The sequence below is a fragment of the Crinia signifera genome, chromosome 4, assembly GCF_055691185.1.
Source record: "Crinia signifera chromosome 4, ASM5569118v1, whole genome shotgun sequence".
Classification (NCBI taxonomy): domain Eukaryota; kingdom Metazoa; phylum Chordata; class Amphibia; order Anura; family Myobatrachidae; genus Crinia; species Crinia signifera.
This window is the reverse complement of record NC_139220.1, coordinates 259,304,258-259,326,879: the sequence shown is the minus strand read 5'-3', so window position 1 is coordinate 259,326,879 and position 22,622 is coordinate 259,304,258. Positions and strand designations below refer to the sequence as shown.

Sequence of the window (22,622 nt, the reverse complement as noted above, 5' to 3'; positions counted from 1 at the left end):
GGGTGCATTTAACATTGTAAGCACCCATTAGGGTGCTTATACAATTGAAAATTGTATAGGGGGTTTATACAATTTTAAATCGCATCGCATGCCATACACCCGATGCGATTTAAAAAGTCTTGGGGGCGCCGTGATAATACACAAGTACCATGGGCACTTTCCAGATATGAAGATGCAATCTTTAGATGGGAAAAATCTGCCGATCACTGAAATAAATCTGTAATGTGTGGGCAAGTCAAATAGATTGTAGAAACCATTTATCTGGCCAAAAAATCCCTGGATCTGGAAAACCATTAATTGTGATTGCTGATGTATGGGGCTCATTACCTCAACTGAGAGTTATGGGCCCCATACATCAGCAATCACAATTAATGGTTTTCCAGGATTTTTTGGCCAGATAAATGGTTTCTACAATCTATTTGATTTGCCCACACATTACAGATTTATTTCAGTGATCGGCAGATTTTTTTTTCCATCTAAAGATTGCATCTTCATATCTGGAAAGTGCCCATACATCACCTCAATCGATTGTCATTTCAGCTGTTTTACTTCTTTTCATAATTTAAATAGAAGAAGAAGACCAGACGGGAACGCCCACACATATAAAAAAAGAACCGCAGATAATACCAGATTATTAAACATGTTTAAAAATCTGATTCAGCAATCGATTGGCGATCCCGATCAATTTTTGATCGGGATCGCCAAAAGGGGAGCCCATACATTAAAGATTAATTATGACAATCATCTCCAGATCTGAGGATTGTCACAATTAATTGCTGATGTATGGGGCCCATTAGATCAGAACAAAGGCAGAAGCAAATACAGTGGGAGCTGTGTATGGGATGTATGAAATAGGACAAAAAAAGGGAGGGGGGAACACTGGTCAAGAAAGAAAGATAGGGAATGGAGAAATGGCGACAGCCCGATAAGGAACAGGACAAGACGAGAGATGATGAATTACAAGGAAAGGGGAAGAAATAAATCCTGCAACTCTGGCCACAATAACTATTAACCCAGATATACAGTATTGGGCAGAACTCATATTTGGAAGTAAAGCAAAAATGCAAAACAACTGAGCAAAACCATGCTGCACTGCAAGTGGCTCTGATGTGCAGAGGAATTTAGATTTGGGTGGAGTATGTTCAAACAGAAATCTTAATTGCAGTATAAAAATAAAAAGTGGTCTAACTACATGCAAGTGGTCAGTGAGCTACATGCAAAAGCAGCCAGTACTTACCATGCATAGAAAAAAATATAACTATTTGCTCCCCTTGCTTAGCAATATGGTTTGTTCCAGACACGCAATTACTTGCTTTTTTAACTTTACTTACAAATTTGTATCAGGCCCATAGTAACTACACCCTATCCCTTGAAACAGGGAGATGTACATTTTATGATATAGAAAAATAAAGTGAAAATAAAATTTCCATTCAAAACGAAAAGATATGAAGCCCTTCACCATTTTGAGAGGTCTTAAAAAAAAAAAAGTTAAAACTTTTTTGTTCCAGGCAACCCTAATATTTTAAGACTACAAATTTGTGGAAAGCGGTGCACCTTTCTAACCTGTGTCTTTGCCTCCGAGGCCCTGGAGTCGTACAAAGGCTTCCAGCTGAGAGCGATGCTTGTTCACGTTGAGTACACCCTGCACAGAGACAGGAAGTTCAGTGCATCCTAAAGTAACTGTTCTCTACTTACATGTGAGCAACAGAATACACAACTTACCTGCTTATATCTACCAGACTTTATGCCAGCTTCCAGAATCTCCACGGGAAGATGTTCCTGGTACTCCTTACCATTACCCTCTCTGGTCACAATCTCTCTCTCCTGCTGGGCCTGTCGGAGAGACTCATATAGCTCCAGCGCACCCTTCAGATCTGGCCAGAAGGTCTCCAAGTAACTCTGTTAAAAAGATCATTCAGTACATCTAAATCAGAATGGTCTTTATAGAGGGCTGTAAGTTATTTAACGGACATAAGCCCCATACAGACTAGAAGATATAGTAAAAGTGAGTTTCCTGAGCGATATCTATGACTAAATCTATATACACTCAATTATCGTTAACAATGTGAGCTCCTGTGCATAGGTAACGACCCCCTCCCTTGTCCTGACAAGAGAGGTCCTTGTTAACAACGGCAATGCTGCAGTATTGTCTCCGCTTCCCCCGCCACACCCTGCCGGATCCCCACCACCCAGGGTAGGTAGTGCTTCCCCTGTCATTTTGTTTAAAATAATATACCCATGGCACACATTCTGTGTAAGAAATATTTTCTATATTATTTTATTACCGTATATACTCGAGTATAAGTCGACCCGAATATAAGCCGAGGCACCTAATTTTACAAAAAAAACCTGGGAAAACGTATTGACTCAAGCGGGACCTCACTAGAGTATAAGCCGAGGGGGGCTTTTTCAGCATAAAAAATGTTCTGAAAAAGTAGGCTTATACATGGTATTTGTACCATATGGTTATTTGTACCATGTAAAATAGTTTGGGAGGCACTGATAAGTGTGCCTCCTATTAACAAGTGTATAAGGGGATAAAGCGCCAGTGGGCGGGGCTAAGCCTTTGGCTAAAAATGCCCAGTAAAGTAAATGGTAAATGCAGTGGTAAATGCAGTACTTCTAGAAGTGCTTCATTGACAGGGGCTGCTGTGATTGGACATCGTCCAACATTCAATGTATACCATTTTTGAATAAAAAAAAAAAAATTACAATTAAACATTTAAACCAGACTGTTTGAATTGCAAAAAAAAATTGGACTGCAAAGGGTTAATAAGATCATTGTGCATACCTGTAAAAAGAAATACAGTGTGAAGCCCCAGCTTTAGGCACAGGTGACTTAATTAGTACCCTCAGTTAGTTGGATTATACAATCTGTGCACAAGCAGGAATATCCCTAAAACCTGAACTGATGTGGTGCTTTGATGACTGCGTTTGAGAACCACTGAATACCCAAAATGCTTCTTCCTAAATGTCATTCTTGATGCAGACTGACCTTAAACGATAAGACATAAACACCTTCAGTCTCATTGCTGTATCTTCTTATCACCTCTGTGTTCTCAGTCACCATAATGACAGGTAGCATTGCCCGGCAGTGCTGATAGTACCAGACGCAGGAGTTGTAAATACACCTGGGAATGCCAGAGGGACAAAGACCAGTATGACATTGGTGACTATGTAATGACAGTCAGAATGAGGAAGGTTCTAAGCCAGGATATTCAGTCGGAGGTACGTGCAGCAGCCTCTGAGGAATAATACCTTGTCCGCCAGTCTTCCACAGACTCCCCCATCTCACGGGGGAGATAAGCATAATGTTGGAATTCATTTGGAAAAAAGATGCAATCGTGGCGGGCATCACGAAGCAGGGAACGTAGCTTCTTATACTGCCTGGAAATAAGAAGAATAAAAGATTTTATTGTAAGTTATTAATGTAGACAGTCAAACAAGCACAGAAAAAAAAAATATACATACTTATAAAGTCTGCTAAAATGATGGAAATCCCACTAACATGATTGTGCATTATTTCTCAACAACCACACACCTCTACCCTGACCGCACGCCTGAACTATTTCTCACGGTGATCAAAATGTCATCACAAAGTCACAGCAGTATCACTTCACAACTCTAAACAATAGCAAAGCTCACAGAGACACTACTCACAGACTAGCAACACATCCCCGCCTCACTGACAGCAGCCCATTCCCACCTAACTGACAGTGGCTCATCCCCGCCTCACTGACAGCAGCCCATTCCCACCTAACTGACAGTGGCCCATCCCTGCCTCACTGGACAGAAAAAACAAATATGATACAGAAAGAAAAAAAAAAATGGCAGAATTACAACATACCGCAAAAGACCAGACATCAATACTCACAAAGATAACTGGCAATGTTTATTCATTAAAAACTACTAGCCCATCAAAATGACAAAATAACATAACAGTGATGTCAGCACTGGCAGGTGAGTATGCTCAAAGAAAGCAACACTTAAATTACTTCATCGGGGTGTCCGTGAGTCTCTAAAACACTGCCATCTGCTGGCAGAGAGTGAAACTACATCTCTTTCTCACACATGCACAAACATAGAAGGTAGCAGACTAGCTTTCAAAGCTTTTGCTGCGAGCAGGCTTACTAGTAAAGGAGAACACAAAAAACACTTAAACAAAGTTATTTTTTCCTCCTCATATGTATATGTTTAACCCTATCATCTCCATGTAAAACTACTTCCAGTGGCGTAACTACAATTTGGGCACCCCCCTGCCGATAAAATATGCGAGCCCCCCCCTCTCCCCTGCATCTGCCGCCTGATCCTCTTGTCTGCCTCCCAGCGTGGTGCTCCTCCTATTAGAATGTCACTTGCAAAATGGCCGCCATCTTACAGCAGACTGTTATTTAGGATGCAAAGGAGGTCTCCGCCTGCTCTAGCATCCTTAATAACCTTCTGCTGTGAGGGGATGGCCATTTTGCAAGTGACATTCTAACAAACGCCGGAGGAGCGTCGGGACTGCAGACAGCAGGAAGCTCTGCTGGTCCCGGCGGCTCACAGCAACAAAGGTAATCGTTAGCGCCCCCATTACCAATATCTTCCACATACCCAGCGGTGCACAAACTTACCTAGCGCCTCCAAGCCACCGCAGGGTCTGCAGAGCTATTGTTATGCCACTGACTACTTCATCACAACAGGGACCATTTTAAAAGATACATATACCTCTAGGGAGTGCACCCGCACTGTTCTATATGCAAGCGTCTGTATATCAGAGAGCAGTGTACACCCAAGAATGGCATATTTATTACACACACACTTATAATAAGGCTCCTAAAGAGCCCTTATCACCACCTATAGACAGTGGCGGCCACATGAATGCAGCCCATTATTCTAGCAGAAACTAGTGACAGTGGAAGGGTTATTACTGCAGTTCTTTTTGACTAAATCATGGAACACTCAGAAATCCCAAGGGAACTGGATTAAGGTCAACTACATTTCAGCTTTATCTTTCCGAATATTACCATAGGTGTAAAAAGCATTTTATTCATTTTTTTAATCAATTAGAAATGTGCTAAAAACATAACTGAACAGGCAGAGAAACCACAGCTCAATAAAGAAGTGTAGGGTTCCCAGCGCACGTCTCTGGGACTGGATGCTGTCCATCAGCTGCCATAAAACGGGAGAGCTGTGAGGATCACTGATAGCCATATCTGAACGGAAATCGTTACACAAATCAAATTTGTTGCAGAGATAAAGTGCATATTTATCATTCCTATGGCCACTTTGGATAAAACCCTGTCCATGGAGTGTGCAATGAATGTTAATTGTGTTTGTATGTCTCTTGGCCAGCATGGCAAACTTAGATGTTGGAGGGACTCCTTTATTAGATAGATTAACCCCTTCAATGTTATGGCAAGCAAAACACAGCACTAGATAATACGTCCTGAATGTTAGCAAAGCTCACAAAATATTAATTTCAACAGTGCACTGAAATACTGCTTCAAGTCAAGAGTTACAATTCTAGTCAGCAAGACAATACACGGCAGGAACAACAAGTCTTTATATCCACAAAATGAATAGTAAAGAGTTCAAAGAGGTACCCCAAGCAAAACATAAAGCTGCAAGGGTGATGTTCTCCAACACAAAAAATGCCTATGGGGGAATATTACCCTCTTAATATGAATCCCGAACAGTGGGGGTTATTCAGAGTTGATTAAAAATGTCCAAAAATCGCAGATCGTGATTTTTGGACATCTGCGTATGCGCCAGTGTGCGAACACTTAAACTGCAATCACAGTTTAAGTTCCAATGGGATCGGTGACGTTGCAGGAGCTGGACATGTTATTTTGTGGGAGTAGCCTGGAAAATGCAGGTGCTTCCTGGCAGTGGCGGCTTCGTGACATCACATGCAGACACTGCAACCTGAAACATGGCCTTCCAGCCAGGGAGCTGCCATCATGTGCTTACACTTATGCAAATTTTTGCGGGCACATAGCGGAGAGGGACCTGGTAAGCAAGGCGGCTTTGCCCTAACTGCACAGACATTATTGATCCCCACAAGAAACTGCGTTACTTATAAATTAGAAAGTTATTAAAGTATACTTTTGAGATGTGGGATTAATGCTGTGAGGTGCTACACAGACTACATTAATCAAACATTACACAGTGTGTACCTAGAAAAAAAAAAAAACAATATAAAATAAGTCATATTAGGACATGGACATGTAACACAGGCCTGCACAGCGCCACAGGTCCGCATAAAGACAGAACACGTTTAAGGCGCTTGGTTATTTCCTTCGTCCGAAGAGTGTATAGAATGTCCAGGGTGGCTTGAAGTTTGAATATAACTATTTGAGTCCGTAGTTTTTGTTTTTAGGTTATCGTGGTCCACATAAGTATTTATTTTCTAAGCTTGATATTTTTTGTTCATTCCTAAACAATAACCTGATGAACATTAAGTTGACATTTAGTTTAAGCCAGAAGTAAGACTGTTTTTTGGATTTAAATATTTATGTGGAGCACGATAACCTAAAAACATATTTTTTTTTAGGAAAAGCACGGACTCAAATAGTTATATTCAAACTTCAAGCCAACACCATCCAAACTGGCTGGATGCCATCCCATTTGGGCAATTTTTGCGGATAAAATGCAACTGCAGAGATGAAAATGTTTTCGATACTCAATTTGATAAAGTCACACAAAGACTTGATGTTAAGGGTTACTCAAAGGAACTTTTGACCAAATCATGATTGAGCGTGGATCAGATTAACCGTACCACCTTACAAACCAATAAATCAAAATCTGACTCTAATGAGGATAGATATAAATGGGCATTCATCAGTAAATATAGTTACATACACAAGGATGTGGACGAAGTCTTTCGTCAAAACTGGCATTTATTACAAATGACCCAATCATTGGATGAAAATTGCCCCCAAACCACAATTTATTTATAGGAGGGTGAGGTCTTTGAGGGACTACCTAGTACGGAGTTATACTGAGGTTGCTACTCCTCATAGTATCAGGACTAAGAGGTTTTACCATTGTGGTTCCCTGTAAAACGGAGAAAACAAAAAAAAAGTTTCCATATAATGCAATTCATAACTTCTAAAAATATTGTGTACGAGCTACAGTGCAGCTGCAGACTCTCATATGTCGGTAAGACATCAAGACAACTGAAGGTCCGTGCGGCCGAGCACGTATACAATATTCGGAAACAACAGTGTTTGAAAATTGGTTCATCAGGCTAAAGAATGCTATATAACAATTTTTTGGAGAATTGAGCAAATTCAACCCAAATGGCGTACTGCAGATAAAGGCCAGTATTCAATGCTCTTGATTCACCACTTTTTCCCGGGGAACTGGACTATTTTCCAGTGAAACTGAATTTTTTCTCCGAAAATGATATTCACTGTACTCAATGTTCACTGCTTGACAAAAGCGAACAGTGAATGCTGGCCAGTTCTCCATTTCATAGTCGCTGCAATTCGATGGTGTATATCAAGGGGGTTTTGACTTTAATTCGCCAAGAGTGTATTCAATGCTAGAATGGAGAACTGTTTTCACCATGATTTTCGCTGAGTTTCATCATTTTGCATTCAACATCTTTTTAGGTGAACTGGAATGTGTTCTTTTAAAATAAAAGGTTTTCTTTTACTTTTTTTGGTGTAAAAAAAAAAAATCAGTAATTTTATTATTTAAATACATACTGCATAAGGTAAGCAGGGGGTGGGGACCCGCTCATTAATATTCACTGCGCTGAGTCCCGCTCATTACATATGCACGAGTGGGACCAGCACAGTGCTCCCTGCACCTCCCCGCCTGCCCTGTCTCCTCGGGGCTGCAGATTCTGCTACCTGTCTCCCCGCCAGCCCTCCTTCTCCCCCTGCTGCTGCTGTGTGCAGCGTGCTGCCATCTCCCTGCCTTCCACCGTCCTCCCGGCTCTGTGCGATATTCCCCGGGTAAGGGGGGGGTACAAATTCACCATCAGGGGCATGAAATTCGCCTGACGCGTTGAATAGGTCGGAGCAGTGGCGTAACTATAGCACCGCAGCCCCCGCGGTCGTGGGGGGGGGGGGCGCTGTGCATGTGGGGGCGCTGAGGGGCTGCGGTGCTATAGTTAGCCCCCTCCCGTCCGCCGCTTGCCCGCCCGCCGCCCGTCCATCCGCCGCCCTAACTGTCTTCAGTGGTGGACGGTCATTCTTCTGCTAGTGAGACGGACCACAATAAAATGTCCGCCCCATATAACAGACTGTTCTCTGAAACTGTCTGCTGTATGGGGGCGGACATTTTGTGTTGGTCCGTCTCCATAGCAGAAGAATAAAGCCAGCAAGGGAGCCGGAACCAGCAAGACAGGTAAGGCTGCGGACGGGGGTGCGATGGGGGAGCCCCCCCATTAACGGCGGGGGGGGGGGCGCCCAATTCATAGTTACGCCACTGGGGCGGAGGGATGGCTGGCTGCGAATCGTCCAGACTGGAGAATGCTGGCGAATCCTAAACAGAATTCGCTGCCGTGCGTGAACCATTGAATACTGGCCATACACATCACAATATCTATTGGAAACGGAGGTGTGGTGGATTTATCGCTTGGGTACCCTTGTACCAATGCGCCTGAACGGTGATTCCGAGTTAAAATCTTTCCTTACCTAAAAACTCTCTTTTTCCACCCTATAACTAAGTTCACACACGATATACTACTGGTGTTGGTGTTATCCTGTTGTTTTTTGGTATATTAATTATGTATTTTTGATTTTTTTTTCCCAGTACTATGAACCACCCTGAATCCGCCATTATTGTGAACAAGTTCCGATTTACTAAATTTAAAGTTTTTATATTTGGATGTTAAATGCTGTTATTTTAGTAATTTTAAGTATTATGAGCATTTGATTATGTTCTAAATAGATCAAGTCTTCTGAAAAGAGGTGGGAGCAATTCAGGTGCGATACAACAGCTACTTCCGCTTGCTAGAACGCAAGTGGTGATATACTTCCGGCCATCTTGAATAAATGAGAAATTAGGAATCAGAAGTTGGGAGCTGCATTTAGCAGTGAGTACCATCAGCGGTGTTAAGATACTTACAACCCTGGACATTCTATACACTCTTCTGACGAAGGAAATAACCGAAACGGGTTACGTGTGTACTGTCTTTATGCGGACCTGCGGCACCCTGTGTGGAGGCTGTACTGGCTGGGATCACTGACTGGAGTTCCTGTCCGGACTGAGGGACTGTAGCTGTGGACCCCATAACATCTGCCTGCCTGCTGTTTGCCTGGGACCTTTTGGCTTTTATTACAAGTAACTTCATTGTAAGTGCAATGTGCAAATTAAAATTTGTTTTATTTAATTGACCTGCACCATGTCGGTTTCCATTCTCTTCCCTTGTTATCTGCAATAGGGGAGATACTGCATTCTTGAGTGCTATGGTTTGTGAAAATTGCGGATCCTTGAACACTCCATAACATTTATTTACAGTTTCTTATATAGCGCAGCAGACTCCATTGCTCTTTACAAATGTTGACAGTGATCAAACAAACTGGGTAACAATAGACCGACTTAAAAAAGGTAAAAGGGCCCTGCTGCAATCTCTACCAACAAGGTGTGATCCAAAGGGCGCTACCAGATGATGGTGACCAATATCAGGTTTGTCTCCAAGTGTAAGCTATGGAGCCACACTGACCTTGATACTGGTGCCTATGTTCATATAAAGGTTTCTTTTATCCCTTAAGTCTGTTCCCTCCAATCTCATAGGTTGACACTGACCTTAGGGACAAGCCCTACTTTCTCATAAAGGTATCTTTAGTTTCAGCTATCTTCTCTTGAACACCCAAAGTGCACACAAAAGGAGATGTACTGTACTGACCTGGGACACAGTCCCTATGTTCCCACACATACATACATACATACATACATACATACAGAGTACACTCTTAATGAACTGCTGCAAATTTGTTTTGTTCGACACAACATCTGGTAGGACATTGCCAATAGTGCACTTCCACCTTCTCTCTATTAATACCCCATAATAGAAGCCTCAAGACCCAGATAAACAGCTCTCAAGTACCAGAACATTAATTCAGTTAACACTTGGATATCTCTGCATTTGTATCTTCAGATGACATTTCTCAGATTTTCCCATCTTGAGTCCCTCACGTTAATCAGCATGAAAAGAAATTGATTTATAAAAACACGTTCTCTTCCTTATGCAGAACACACTAATGCAATGACGATTACAGGATCTTTCCCGCATTGCTACCGTAGTAATATTTTCTAGCCTTCAATAATCTGCACTGCTAACTTCCTTCATTTATAATTCCCTTTCACTGTCCAAGGTGCCTTATTTCCTAGAAATGTTACAACTGACAGATCCATTTTATTTTAGACTCCCATTTGATTTAAGTATTGATTTCTTCCATTCTAATTGATTGGACGAATAGCCCAGCTGAGCAGACCTCATCTACATTGGTGTTACAATGTTACAATGTTACACTCCAGATCTCCAGCAGCCTGACAGGAGCATATTGCGCACTGAAACAGGTCACATTGGGGGACATTTACTAAGATGTGTATTCTACTTCACATGTGATGTTGCTATGAGCAACCAATCAGAATCTACTTCTTATTTATTTATCACCCTCTAGAAGAGCGTGGACAGGATCTGATTGGTTGCTCATAGCAATATCATATGTGAAGTAGAAAAAACATCATAGTAAATTTCCCCCATTGTCTCCCGGTCACTAAATACAGGTAACACACATTTCCACTGCCTCCTTTCCCATCTGGCAGGCGTTTGCAAGGGGAATGTAGGCAGAAGAAGCCTTAGCGACTCCAGAAACAGCCGTGCGGGTGTAATATTTAGGCAGTAAAACACAAAACCGGGCTTCTTCCATTCAAGACTGAAAAACATGAATAATGTTCAACCAATTGTGAACTTCATTAATGTTAAGCAAGTGTTCATTTATTTATTGATCAATGCTTAGTTTCAGTCAGTTCGACTCACTTTCCACATCAGATATAAACTGCATTAGGCTTATTAAACAGAAATTAGTCTGGGGAACTAATCCTTTGATGCATTTTGCTGACTGGTGCCAGCACAATACAAGTTGCAACCCATAGAGTTTTGTTTATATTACCCTGTTGACCTATTTTATGGGCCGCACAGATGGTGTAGTGGTTAGCATTACTGCCTCACAGCACTGAGGGCATGGGGTTCGATTCCCACCATGGCCCTAACTGTGTGGAGTTTGTATATTCTCCCCGTGCTTACATGGGTTTCCTCCGGGTACTCCGGTTTACTCCCACAATCCAAAAATATACTGATAGGGTATTTGGCTCCCAACAAAAATGAACCCTAGAATGTCTGTGTGTGTGTGCATGTGGTAGGGAATAAAGATTGTAAGCTCCACTGGGGCAGGGACTGATGTGAATGTTCAAACATTCCCTGGAAAGTGCTGTGGAATGTGTGTGCGCTATATATCTATATCAGATAAAAATGTATCCTGTCCAATGTACAATACATAAAATAAGTGGCACTTGAAGAGTGTGTGTCACTCCATTATAACTAGAGATGTGCGGCGGCCACTTTTTCGGGTTTTGGATCTGGATCTCCCTTCGTGTTTTGGATCTGGATTGGTTTTGGCAAAACCCCTTGTGGGTTTTGGTTTTGGATCTGGATTTTTATGAAAAAAATGCTAAAATAACAGAATTTGGGCCTGTTTTTGCCCCTAAAGTATTATTAACCTCAATAACATTAGTTTCCACTCATTTCTAGTCAATTTTGATCACTTCACAGCTTACAAAATGGTTTTCATTTACTGTAGTTGGGCCAAAAGGGTATACCGAGGTAGCTGGATGACTAAGCTAAGCGACAGCAGTGGGCATCACATACATGTGGACCTTACACTTCCAACCTGGCACATCTTGGAAGCAGAGCGGCACTGCAGGGGCAGACAGGGTGACAGTTTAATAAACTATCCCAAAAAAAGAGAAATGCTCCAAAGAGCAAAAAATACAAAGAGGTATCGGCCTTGTCATGACTGGTGGTAGCAGCTTCAGCACTTCTATCAGGTTGCTGATCTCCCACTATTTCCTCCTCCATCATCCTCCAAAAATGTGTTTTTATTTTATTTATTACTTTTATTTATTTTTCTTACTTTACACTGGACACAGCCCCTTGGACACTGGACACAGCCCCTTGGACACTGGACACAGCCCGTCACCCTGGACACAGCCCCTGGACAATGGACACAGCCTCTGGACACTGGACACAGCCGTCACACTGGACACAGCCCCTGGACACAGCTCCTGTACACTGGACACAGCCGTCACACTGGACACAGCCTCTGGACACCGCCCCTGGACACAGCTCCTGGACACTGGACACAGCCCCTGGACACTGGACACAGCCCCTGGACACAGCCCCTTGTACACTGGCCACTGCAGCCCCTGTACACTGGACTTGTGTACAGCAGCCCCTGCAGACCGAGTGAGCAGCAGCAAAATAATATATTATTATTATAGCACAGCACACAGCACAACCACCCTCTTCCCTCTCCTATGCTGGAGTAAAGATGGTGGGATGCGCGTGCGTCTTATATAGAATCCAGATCCCGCGAGAATCCGACAGCGCGATGATGACGTTTTGCCTCGCTTTCGGTCCGGAATTTAGGCGGGAACTCCAGAGACTCGGATCGCGATATTCGGATCTGTCGGATCCCGGAGATCCGGGCCCGCTCATCTCTAATTATAACCAATTACAATATCCTGGTGCTCTCACATTGCACAGATTAAATTATACAGAGCAGTCAGGTGCGGAACTCATAGGAGAAGACAAATGGGTTTGCCCACTGGGATTTGTTCTCCTGGGAGTACTGCACATGACTGGTTTATAAAATAGAAGGTTTGTTTTTTCAGAACATAAATGCAAAATGAATGGACAGTAGAGAAATCTAAATTAAATAAATATTTATTTAAATTTAAAAGAAAAAAATTTAACTATTAACACTTCTATTTTTCATATCATTCCTCAACATTTTTTTCCCACACCTGCCTAAAACTTTTGCCCAGTACAGGTTGAGTAGCCCTTATCCAAACGCTCGGGACTAGAAGCATTTTGGATAATTAATCCGTATTTCGGAACATTTTTACATTTCAATGAGGTATCTTGAGGACAGGACCGGTGTGTAAACACAAAATGCATTTATGTTGTATATGCATCAAACACATGACAAAAAGTTTCAAAACATGAAACAAAGGGGCCAATTCAGACCCGTTCATTCGGGACCGAATTCAGACCCTTTCCCCGGTGTTTGGGGTCTGGGCGTCTGTATGCGCACCCGGTGAGCGAATGGCTTTGGCGAGTTTCACACCTGCTGAGCCGTTCACTCCAGACAGGGAGGGCCGGGGCAGGAGCAGGGGAACCCCCAGTGTTTTATGGGTGTCCCCACAAAAATGCTGGGCATTCCCTTGGGAACGCAGGCAGGTCGATGCCTGCTCGGGGCAGGTGGCATATGTCAATTCGTAGATCAGCGGGCATTTAAGTATTGACTTGCGTTTCAGACTGAAAGCTGCAGAAATCATTTGATGGTCAGTGTAAGCGCACACATCCCCTCCCATGCAAACAAGGGGATTCACTTGGGGGGGGGGGGGGGGGGGGCGGTGGCCACACCGGTCGGGTGGAGTTTACCTATTCGCTAAGCGGCGAACATATGCAGCCAGGCTAACAGGTCTGAATCAGGCCCAACGTTTGCGTCATATCTCAGGCACTGAATTTGCATGGTTAAAAAAAAATCATTATTTTGCACATATGTAGTGCCAGTTACACACCCTGTCCCCGGGAGCGCCAGTTACACACCCTGTCCCCGGGAGCGCCAGTTACACACCCTGTCCCCGGGAGCGCCAGTTACACACCCTGTCCCCGGGAGCGCCAGTTACACACCCTGTCCCCGGGAGCGCCAGTTACACACCCTGTCCCCGGGAGCGCCAGTTACACACCCTGTCCCCGGGAGCGCCAGTTACACACCCTGTCCCCGGGAGCGCCAGTTACATACCCTGTCCCCAGTAGCGCCAGTTACATATCCTGTCCCCAGTAGCGCCAGTTACATATCCAGGGCCGGCGCCGCCACTAGGCAGCTTTATGCAGCTGCCTATGGCGCTGGCTCCTGGAGGGCACCCCTTTTTCAGAACAACATTTAAATTAACTATAATTCATTGGTTTCCAGGGGTTGGTGGCAAGCACTCCAGTAATCAGGCAGTAGCGGCCCGCCCTCACCAGCGCTATCGAGCATCAGGGTTGGAGCAGTGCTTCCCCGCCAGCAGCAGCAGCTTTGCACTAACCCCCCAGCGGCTGAGCAGCAGTAACAGCGGCTTAGTGTAACCCACTGCCGGAAGCAGCATCACGGAGCAGCAGTGCTTCCAAATCATCAGTATCAGCGGCTGTGCACCAGTAACCTCTCGGTGCCCTAGGCATCGGGAGCTGGAAGGAGTTAGCAGCGGAGTGCAGTAACCCCCCCCCGTGGCACCGTGCCGATCAGTGGTAGGGTGCTCTACTCTACTTTTTTTGTGGTGCAGCAGTGATAATTGTCACAGTGTGTCCAGACTGGGGACTGGGCGGGATGGATATATGTATGTATGAATGGATGCATTTTATGGTTGTGCATGTATGAGAGAGGTATTGTACTGTATGTAGTATGTATGTTGGCAGTGTGTGTGTATTGATGTATTTACTTTATGTATGTGTGTATTTATGGTGGCAGTGTATGTATGTATGTATGTATGTATGTATGTATGGAAGCGGTACATCTGTCAGGTCAGAACAGACTTAGGTCTACAGTCATTAGGTCGACCCCGGAAGGTCGACTGTCCCCAAGGTCGACAGGGTTAAAAGTCGACATGGCTCAAGGTCGACATGGGCCAAGGTCGACAGTCATTAGGTCGATATGAGTTTTTCACTGTTTTTTGACCCGAATGTCGACACAGTCGACATGGACACAGTTGGAGTCGAACCGCAGCCGCTCGCTATGCTTGGGGCACGGTGCCTCGCTGCGCTCGGCACACTATTTTATTCTCCCACCACGCCCTAGTGGATGGTAGGGCATGAAATACTGCATGTTGGCTCAAAAAACAGTGAAAAACTCATGTCGATCTAATAACTGTCGACCTAAAACCATGTCGACCTTTGCCCATGTCGACCTTTAACCCTGTCGACCTTGGGGACAGTCGACCTTCCGGGGTCGACCTAATGACTGTTGACCTAAGTCTGGCCTGACAGATGACCGTTTCCCGTATGTATGTATGTATGTATGTATGTATGTATGTATGTATGTAAGCAGTATATGTTGTACAGTGTGTATATGTATGGAGGCTGTATATTTATGTATGTACTGTATGTATGAGGCAATGGATTTATGGATGGATGTACTGTATTTCCTGTATGCAGGGAAACCAGCAGGTGTGGACCCACATGGTACCCATAGCCCGGGCACAGCCACATTGGTGCCCCTGTTCCTGCCTGTCAGCAGATCAGTTATCAGAGAGTTCTTTAGAAGATTTTGGATGTCATTGTTGCCAAATGCTGTAGAGTCAGCAGAAGGCTGATGTATGAATATATGTGCCTTTTTCCACTCTCACTGCATTTTATTCAAAGGTGCTGCGGTGTCTCCCTTTCCTACCTCCCACATCTCTCAATTCCCTCCCTGCAGCCCTGCATCTCTCTGTCAAGTCCCTGTCGCTTGGTATCTAATTTTCTCACTAAGGGCAGGATGTATATCCTCTCCCTACAGCCGTGCGTCCTTCTCTATCCTCTCCCTACAGCTGTGTGTCCTTCTCTATCCTCTCCCTACAGCTGTGCATCCTTCTCTATCCTCTCCCTACAGCTGTGCATCCTTCTCTATCCTCTCCCTACAGCTGTGCGTCCTTCTCTATCCTTTCCCTACAGCTGTGCGTCCTTCTCTATCCTCTCCCTACAGCTGTGCGTCCTTCTCTATCCTCTCCCTACAGCTGTGCATTTCCTGATCATCTTCCTGCCATTCTGTGTCGCTTTCTCTCCTCCCTACTGCCCTGCAACTCTCTACCCCCTCCCTACCACCCTATCTCTCACCCCTCTACCGTCCTGCATCACTATAGCCCCTCCAGAAGCTAATGATTATTCCTAAGTAGGTGGTGAAGGGTTGAAACTGATGTGCTATTATTTTTTTATGTGGGGGCATATGTGTTTTTTTTATGTGGGTAATTAACTGTGTGTGTGTGTGTTGGGGGGGGGGGGCAGTTAGCAGAAGTTTTGCCTAGGGTGCCAAGAATCCTTGCACCGGCCCTGTACATATCCTATGGTTTTCGGAATAATTTGGATATTCGGACAAGGGATAATCGACCTGTATAAATTATTGTTATCACTGGAGAAAAGATAATGAATGCCCAAATTCCACCACACCCAATACCAATCGCTTCAGTGCCATGACTAAACTCCATGCCATATTGTAAAAGCATGTTACTAGGTCTGTGGTGGCACAAAACAAATGTACCCTTTGTCCATTCTCTAATGCTGAAGAGTAGGATGTTGTGAAGAGGTGGGCCTTCCTATCTGTAGGCAGCAGAGAGACTACATGGATGGGTAATTTACCTGCGTCCTCGCTGATACTGCAAGGCTTGGCATGCCGTCTGCATACAGATGATGCCTCGTAGCTCTGAGAACTCCAACACCTCCTGGTAGTCCTGTAACACTTGGCAGTCCGGGACAACATAGTGCGTCAGCTCTTCAGACAAAAGCTTACCATCTTAAAAGGAGCACAGAGAAAACAATTAAGCAGTTACAGATGACTCCAAAAACATATTGCCAATCATCCCAGTGCAAAGAATAAAACCAATGCCATGTTATAAAAGCAGTAACAGAGGATGCACAGTCGAAAGGATCCTTGCGGTCAATGAGCCTGACTCAGAGGTAGACACAGGTTAGATAAGGTCGCAGATTTGGTGATGTGTGCATGCATTTGAGCTCCACAACACATGTTCCACCACTATCTTGCATTGGTGTTCGCGGTGCAGCTCTAAACACAGCTTGACTGACAGACTGTAGGCCTTTGGGTCAGTGACAGGGTGTATTGCAGAACATGGAGGGGTGTCACCCCTGCTTTGGGGCTTGCTAAATACAGCAACATGCTATTGGTTTGGATGCAGAGGACATACTGAGCAACCTTAGGGACCATTGATTGTTACAGATACAATAGGAACGCATTTTCCATCAATAGTGGGTTTATGATGGTTGCCAGACACCAGGTGCTGCTTTGCAATTCCCATCTGATAGCCACGTGCTTACGTTCAGCTGCAGACACTCCGGGAATGGTCCTGATGCAAGGACAACTAGCCATCACTATGCATGATTTGATGGATGTCAGCAAATACTTCTGTGACTTGGCACAGAATAGACAAGTGCAGGCATCGTGGCTAATGCAGTGAGATGGGCATCTGTGACATACAAGTAGGCGTGTCGTCATTACCAAAACACTGAAGATCTCAGTGTAAACATGCAACATTCTCCCTGCTGCTTTCATCCCTGGGTGCAATTAACAGAGCCATTTAATGGGACAAATAGTATCTAGACACCAATCCTTTATGTACACAATAATGTCATAGTGGAAACAAGGATTAGGTTCCTTTCTGGCAGACTAAATGTGCAATCACCTGCCAAAATGCAGCGTGACACCCGTTATCTAGTACACTCGTGTATTTGACCACCATACCATATAGTAATGTGTGTGCAGCATAAAGGTCATCTTATAGCTCGTATACATAACATACACACATATATATTTCTTGTTCAGTTCACTGCACAGAGCCCCACTGCCCGGGTCACACCCCTGGGACAGGCTGGGCGCTCACAGCCCACACAATAAGTCACCTCTGGGACAAGCAGTGCAGAGCGGGCTGCCGCAGCTCACGTCCTCCCGCAGATAGTGTTCCCGCACGGCTCTCAGGGTCCTGCCGCGCTGCGTCTTCAGGTGCAGTATCCGCTCTGTCTTCAGCATGACTGCGGCCTATCACAGGGCAGAGCCGGGCACTTTCCTGAATCGGCTTGCCGCGAAGGATGAGGCTCAGGAGCGCGGCCAAAGGACACGCCCCAAGCAATGCCACGCCCACTTACTAGATGTTTTGAAACCTTGGAAGAGAACGCCCCGTTCCATCTCTCTCTCCTCCACTGTGTGTGTGATAGGCGGTTCTCACCCCACACACACCTACTGTAGCTATGTAGCCTGCTGTGGGAATCTATCTATCTATCTATCTATCTATCTATCTATCTATCTATCTATCTATCTAGATCCTATAGATTGTAAGCTTGTGAGCAGGACTCTCCTACCTATATGTTTGCCTGTTATTACCCAGGTTTGTATTATCCGTTTTTGTTTCCAATTGTAAAACTCAACATAATTTTCTGCACTATATATATATATGGATGTGTGAGTGTGAGAGTGTGTGGGTCTCTATGGGGGAGATTCTCTAAACTAAAAATGCGGTAAAACCCCCGTTATCTGGGGTTTTACCGCATTTTGGGATGCTCTAACCTGTCGGGTTATCGCGAGGGGGGGGGGGCATCGGCAGAAAAATCTGACGATGCCCCATAGAAGCCTATGGCCTTCTAACGCGACCCACCGCCTCCCCGCACCGACCCACCGCCGCCTCGCACCAACCCCCACTCACCTCACATCTATTTCTTGTACTGTGGAACTACAAGTGCCAGCGGGCCCTTTAATGCCCCGCATGCTAGGACTTGTGGTTCTCCAAGTCCCAGCATGCGGGGTAGGCTTGCTGGGACTCATAGTTCTACAGTATAAGACAGTAGTTTTTATTCTTTTTTTTACACTTTTCATCAGCCCGATGCCCACCGCCCAGGGGCATCGGGGACAGCCCTGGACTTTCAGCATGGGCTGGTAAGTCCTGGAGGGGGGGGACCCCTTCTTTGGGGGGGGTCCCCACTTCCCCAGGACCCCTGCCCATGCTGACCAGCCAGGGGGATAATGCTTTGGCCGCGGGACCTTATATAATAAGTGTCCCCCGGCTGTGGCATTACCCTGCTGGCTGATTGGGTCTGGTTCTGGTTCTTGAAATGCGGGGGACCCCTAGTCATTTTGTCCCCCGTATTTTGGGAACCAGCGCCGGACCTTGAGCCTGGTGCTGGTTTCATTAAATCAAGGGGACCCTTATTTGTTGGGGACCGTGATTTTATGTCACCAGCACCGGCTCAATGAGCCCGGGGCTGGTTATGCTCTGGCGGGGGACCCCGCAAGTTTTTTTTTGTTTTTTTTAAACTGTTTAACACTTTTTTTCCACCAGAACCATGCACAGATCTCAATGATCTGTGCAGGGTTCTGTCTAATTCGCCCATCAGAACCTGGGCCCTTATTCTGATTGACGCGGACTTTACCGCATTCTTACGGATCGCGTCTTTTCGCCGTCTGCGCATGCGTGGAGAACGCAACGCGCATGTGCCACGCCTAGACTCCGTACCAGTTCGGCAAAATCCCGTCCAAAACTGTTGGCCGCAATCAGTCGGGAAATATGGGCGTATTATGGGCGTCATGCGGAATGGCACATGGGCGTAGTTTCAAAGTGGGCAAAACGGGGCGGAAACATGGGCGGACACGGGGGAGTACACTTATGTTGGGGGGCGTACATTCGGAAACCACTCCGAATGCACGTGATCAAAAAGGGCAGAAATGTGCGGTGTCCACAAGTGTACTATTGCTTTGCGTACACCACTCGTTCATGCGGTAGGCGAACGTACGCCTAATGACTACAACCATTAACACCTGAACCCAATAGAATCTACTCCTTTACTCATTACTCACTAATAGGACGCTTGTCAGTGCTTTAATTGAAACCATTGCTGCTTCAATTGCTGTAAGGGTTAATGTGTGCAATGCATGTGTTAGGCATGCTTGTAAGGATATATTGGAATCTAATTGATTCCAATTCCAAATAAGCAGTTTTTTATGAGGATAGGTAATTGAATAAGTGGGTCATGTGATGTATAGCAGAAGATACTTCATAGTGGGTTGTTTGGCGTAAATACTCCGCTTACGTGCGGTAGCACCGCTTGGCTCCCGTTCGGATGCGGTATTCCCGAGCATACTCTGTAATACTCTGTAATACCGTGCCGAATCGGAGTGTTTCTCCCGCACACGCATGGTTTGTATGTCGTCCGTAAACACGCCCTGTTCTTAAAGAGTGAGTCCGTCCGAATGCGGAGGACACGTGGGCGTTTCTACGGACGATGGCCGCACGCGGCAAAACACCGTGGCGTGCGGACCGCACCGTAAGAATGCGGGAATATCCGCACCGATCAGAATAAGGGCCCTGGTCTGATTTTTGGGCGAATGTTAGACACATTTATACAAATCACATACCATTAAATATGCGATTTGTATACTTTTCAATGTGAAAACATCTGGATGCGATGTGCTGCGAAAAACAGCCATCGCATTTCCATAATGTCCAATTTGTTGGCCAAAATCGCACTTTTTTCACATTTTCGCAGCTCATTAAATATGCGAAAATGGAAAAACATGCGATTTCGGCCGTTTTTGCAAAAAAAAAAATCGTAAAAAAAAAAAAAAATCGCATCCCGTAGAGTGTCACCCTTGAAGTCTATCTCTGATTTAGTACCACATAGCACATTTATAGCTCATTTATGCAAGTCAGTTAACCAGTAGGAGATCAGGGGGGAGTGAATGCTTCTCTAACAGACAACTTATTGGCATCTTAAAGACTGCTTGCTGAAAAAAATGCAAATTAAAGGGCCTGGAGCAGTTTTTCATCAATACATTCAGGTTATACTAAAATAATGCAAAAATGGTGTGAAAACATCCCTTTTCATATTATTGTAGTAAAAACAATGTTATTAAATGAGCCTCTTAGCCCTGTCCCCACCATTCAGGGCTGGAATTCCCAGAAAGCTGGGTGGATGCGAGAGATCGGGCCACTCCCCGTGGGTCCAGGCTAATTCCAGAAATATTGGGCCAAATGTAATAGGGTGAGAGTTTCAGAAAGTGAGAGATTTTGGGAGAGTTTTCCCATGTTTTTTAAAGCAGCAATTTGATTGCTGCTTTAAAAAACATGGGGAAACTCTCCCAAAATCTCTCACTTTCTGAAACTCTCACCCTATTACATTTGGCCCATTGTGTCTCCTGCAATGGTTGGGCATTCAGCCGAAGGGGCACAGGACATGCAGATAAAGGGCAAGTGGAAGACACCTGGGCCTCAGGAGCTTATATTTTCCCATGTTTGTTGTAAGCAGAGCCGGATCTGATGTACAGTATCCCTAGGCCCTGCTCTCTGAAAGGGGCCCCCTCCACCCGCAAGAAGTTACGTCTACAGCACGTTTCAAGGCAAAAGACCTTGCCTCAGGAAGGCTGACAATGACAAATGCAATTGCAAAAATATTTTTTTTTACTAAGTCCGTGGAGTGTCTTCTGTTCTTCCTTGAATATCATGGCTCAGAGAACTATTAGCATATCTTTCTCAAGGAGGGTTCCCCGGCACATCAACCTAAGGTCCAGAGCACCCTCATCCTCTACAACATAGACCACTTGTTTCTCCCTCTCAACCCCCCAGTTGCTTCAGGAATAAATCAACAAAACAGGCGGCACTCCAAGGACTTAGTGCAACAATTAGCAATGAGGTGACATATAAGCGCTGTTTTTGCTAAAACAGCACTTACACGTCGCCTCCCTGCTAATCCTGATGACGGAGCTCCGGCCTAGAAACGTTGATAATTTTTATGGCAGTATTATAATTTTACATTAATATATTGCTGCAATAAGTCCTAGGGGTGCCGCCTGTTTTCTTGATCTATGCCTAAAATTAGACCTTACTGTTCCCAAACATGCAATGGGTCAGATGCGTTTTTAACTTTTTAGTTCGCAGATAGTTCAAATTGCACGCAAGTGTAGCGTATGTCATGCGATTTGAACGAGATGTGATTCAATCTTGTACAAAATGCATTTGGTTCTTATAGGAGCTTTTGGGTCCGCTGGGAGATAGGTACTCAGGTTCCTGTAAATTAATTCCAGAAATTAATGCTATAGATATATCACATCCAATGGCGGATAATATGGTCGCAGCTGGATATTCAGAATACAGCATGCGCCACTCATAAACGTTAAATACACAGAGTTTTATGAAGGTGCTGATTAGATATTTGCCGCTGACAGCACTTGTATATATCTCATTATGGGAATAAAGGATTATGCATGCACTGATCTTTGATGTCATTGTAACCTCCTTTTTTTATTTACTTGTGTTTAGAAAGGCGTCTGGTTGCTGTGGAAACCCGGCATCATATCCGGAAGGTGTTCCCCACAACATCCCATCATGCACTAGCCTTTCCCCCAGCGTGCGTTCCATCTGATCTCCTGGCGTGCGTTTCAACTGATTTTCCGCCGAGCCACAAACCCCACAGCGGAAATCCAATGGGAGCACAATACTTCCGGCCGCCTGCATTCCAGCGGCATTTCCGGGTCTCGGAAAAGCTCCGTGATACAGAGATCGCGGAAGCCACAAACATCCAGCCTTCCCTTCCCTTTGAGAAAGTGCCTTTGTGTATGCAGGAGATCAGGCTTATTGTAGCTACCTCGAATCTTTACATGGATTTC

At 44.8% G+C, this 22,622-nt stretch overlaps 1 protein-coding gene across 1 annotated transcript in view; it reads right to left on the bottom strand.

The window, feature by feature from the left end:
• The window catches only part of DIS3L (DIS3 like exosome 3'-5' exoribonuclease), a 30,901-nt gene extending 12,793 nt beyond the window's left edge, over positions 1–18,108 (bottom strand). The window contains exons 1-6 of the mRNA XM_083184354.1: positions 17,873–18,108; positions 16,598–16,751; positions 3,259–3,387; positions 2,996–3,131; positions 1,723–1,899; positions 1,564–1,642 (exon numbers count right to left, since the gene is read on the bottom strand). Coding sequence (XP_083040480.1) covers positions 1,564–1,642; positions 1,723–1,899; positions 2,996–3,131; positions 3,259–3,387; positions 16,598–16,751; positions 17,873–17,999 — 802 coding nt within the window. The 5' untranslated portion in view covers positions 18,000–18,108. The remainder of the gene's footprint in view (positions 1–1,563; positions 1,643–1,722; positions 1,900–2,995; positions 3,132–3,258; positions 3,388–16,597; positions 16,752–17,872) is intronic.
• Positions 18,109–22,622: the final 4,514 nt, after the last annotated feature.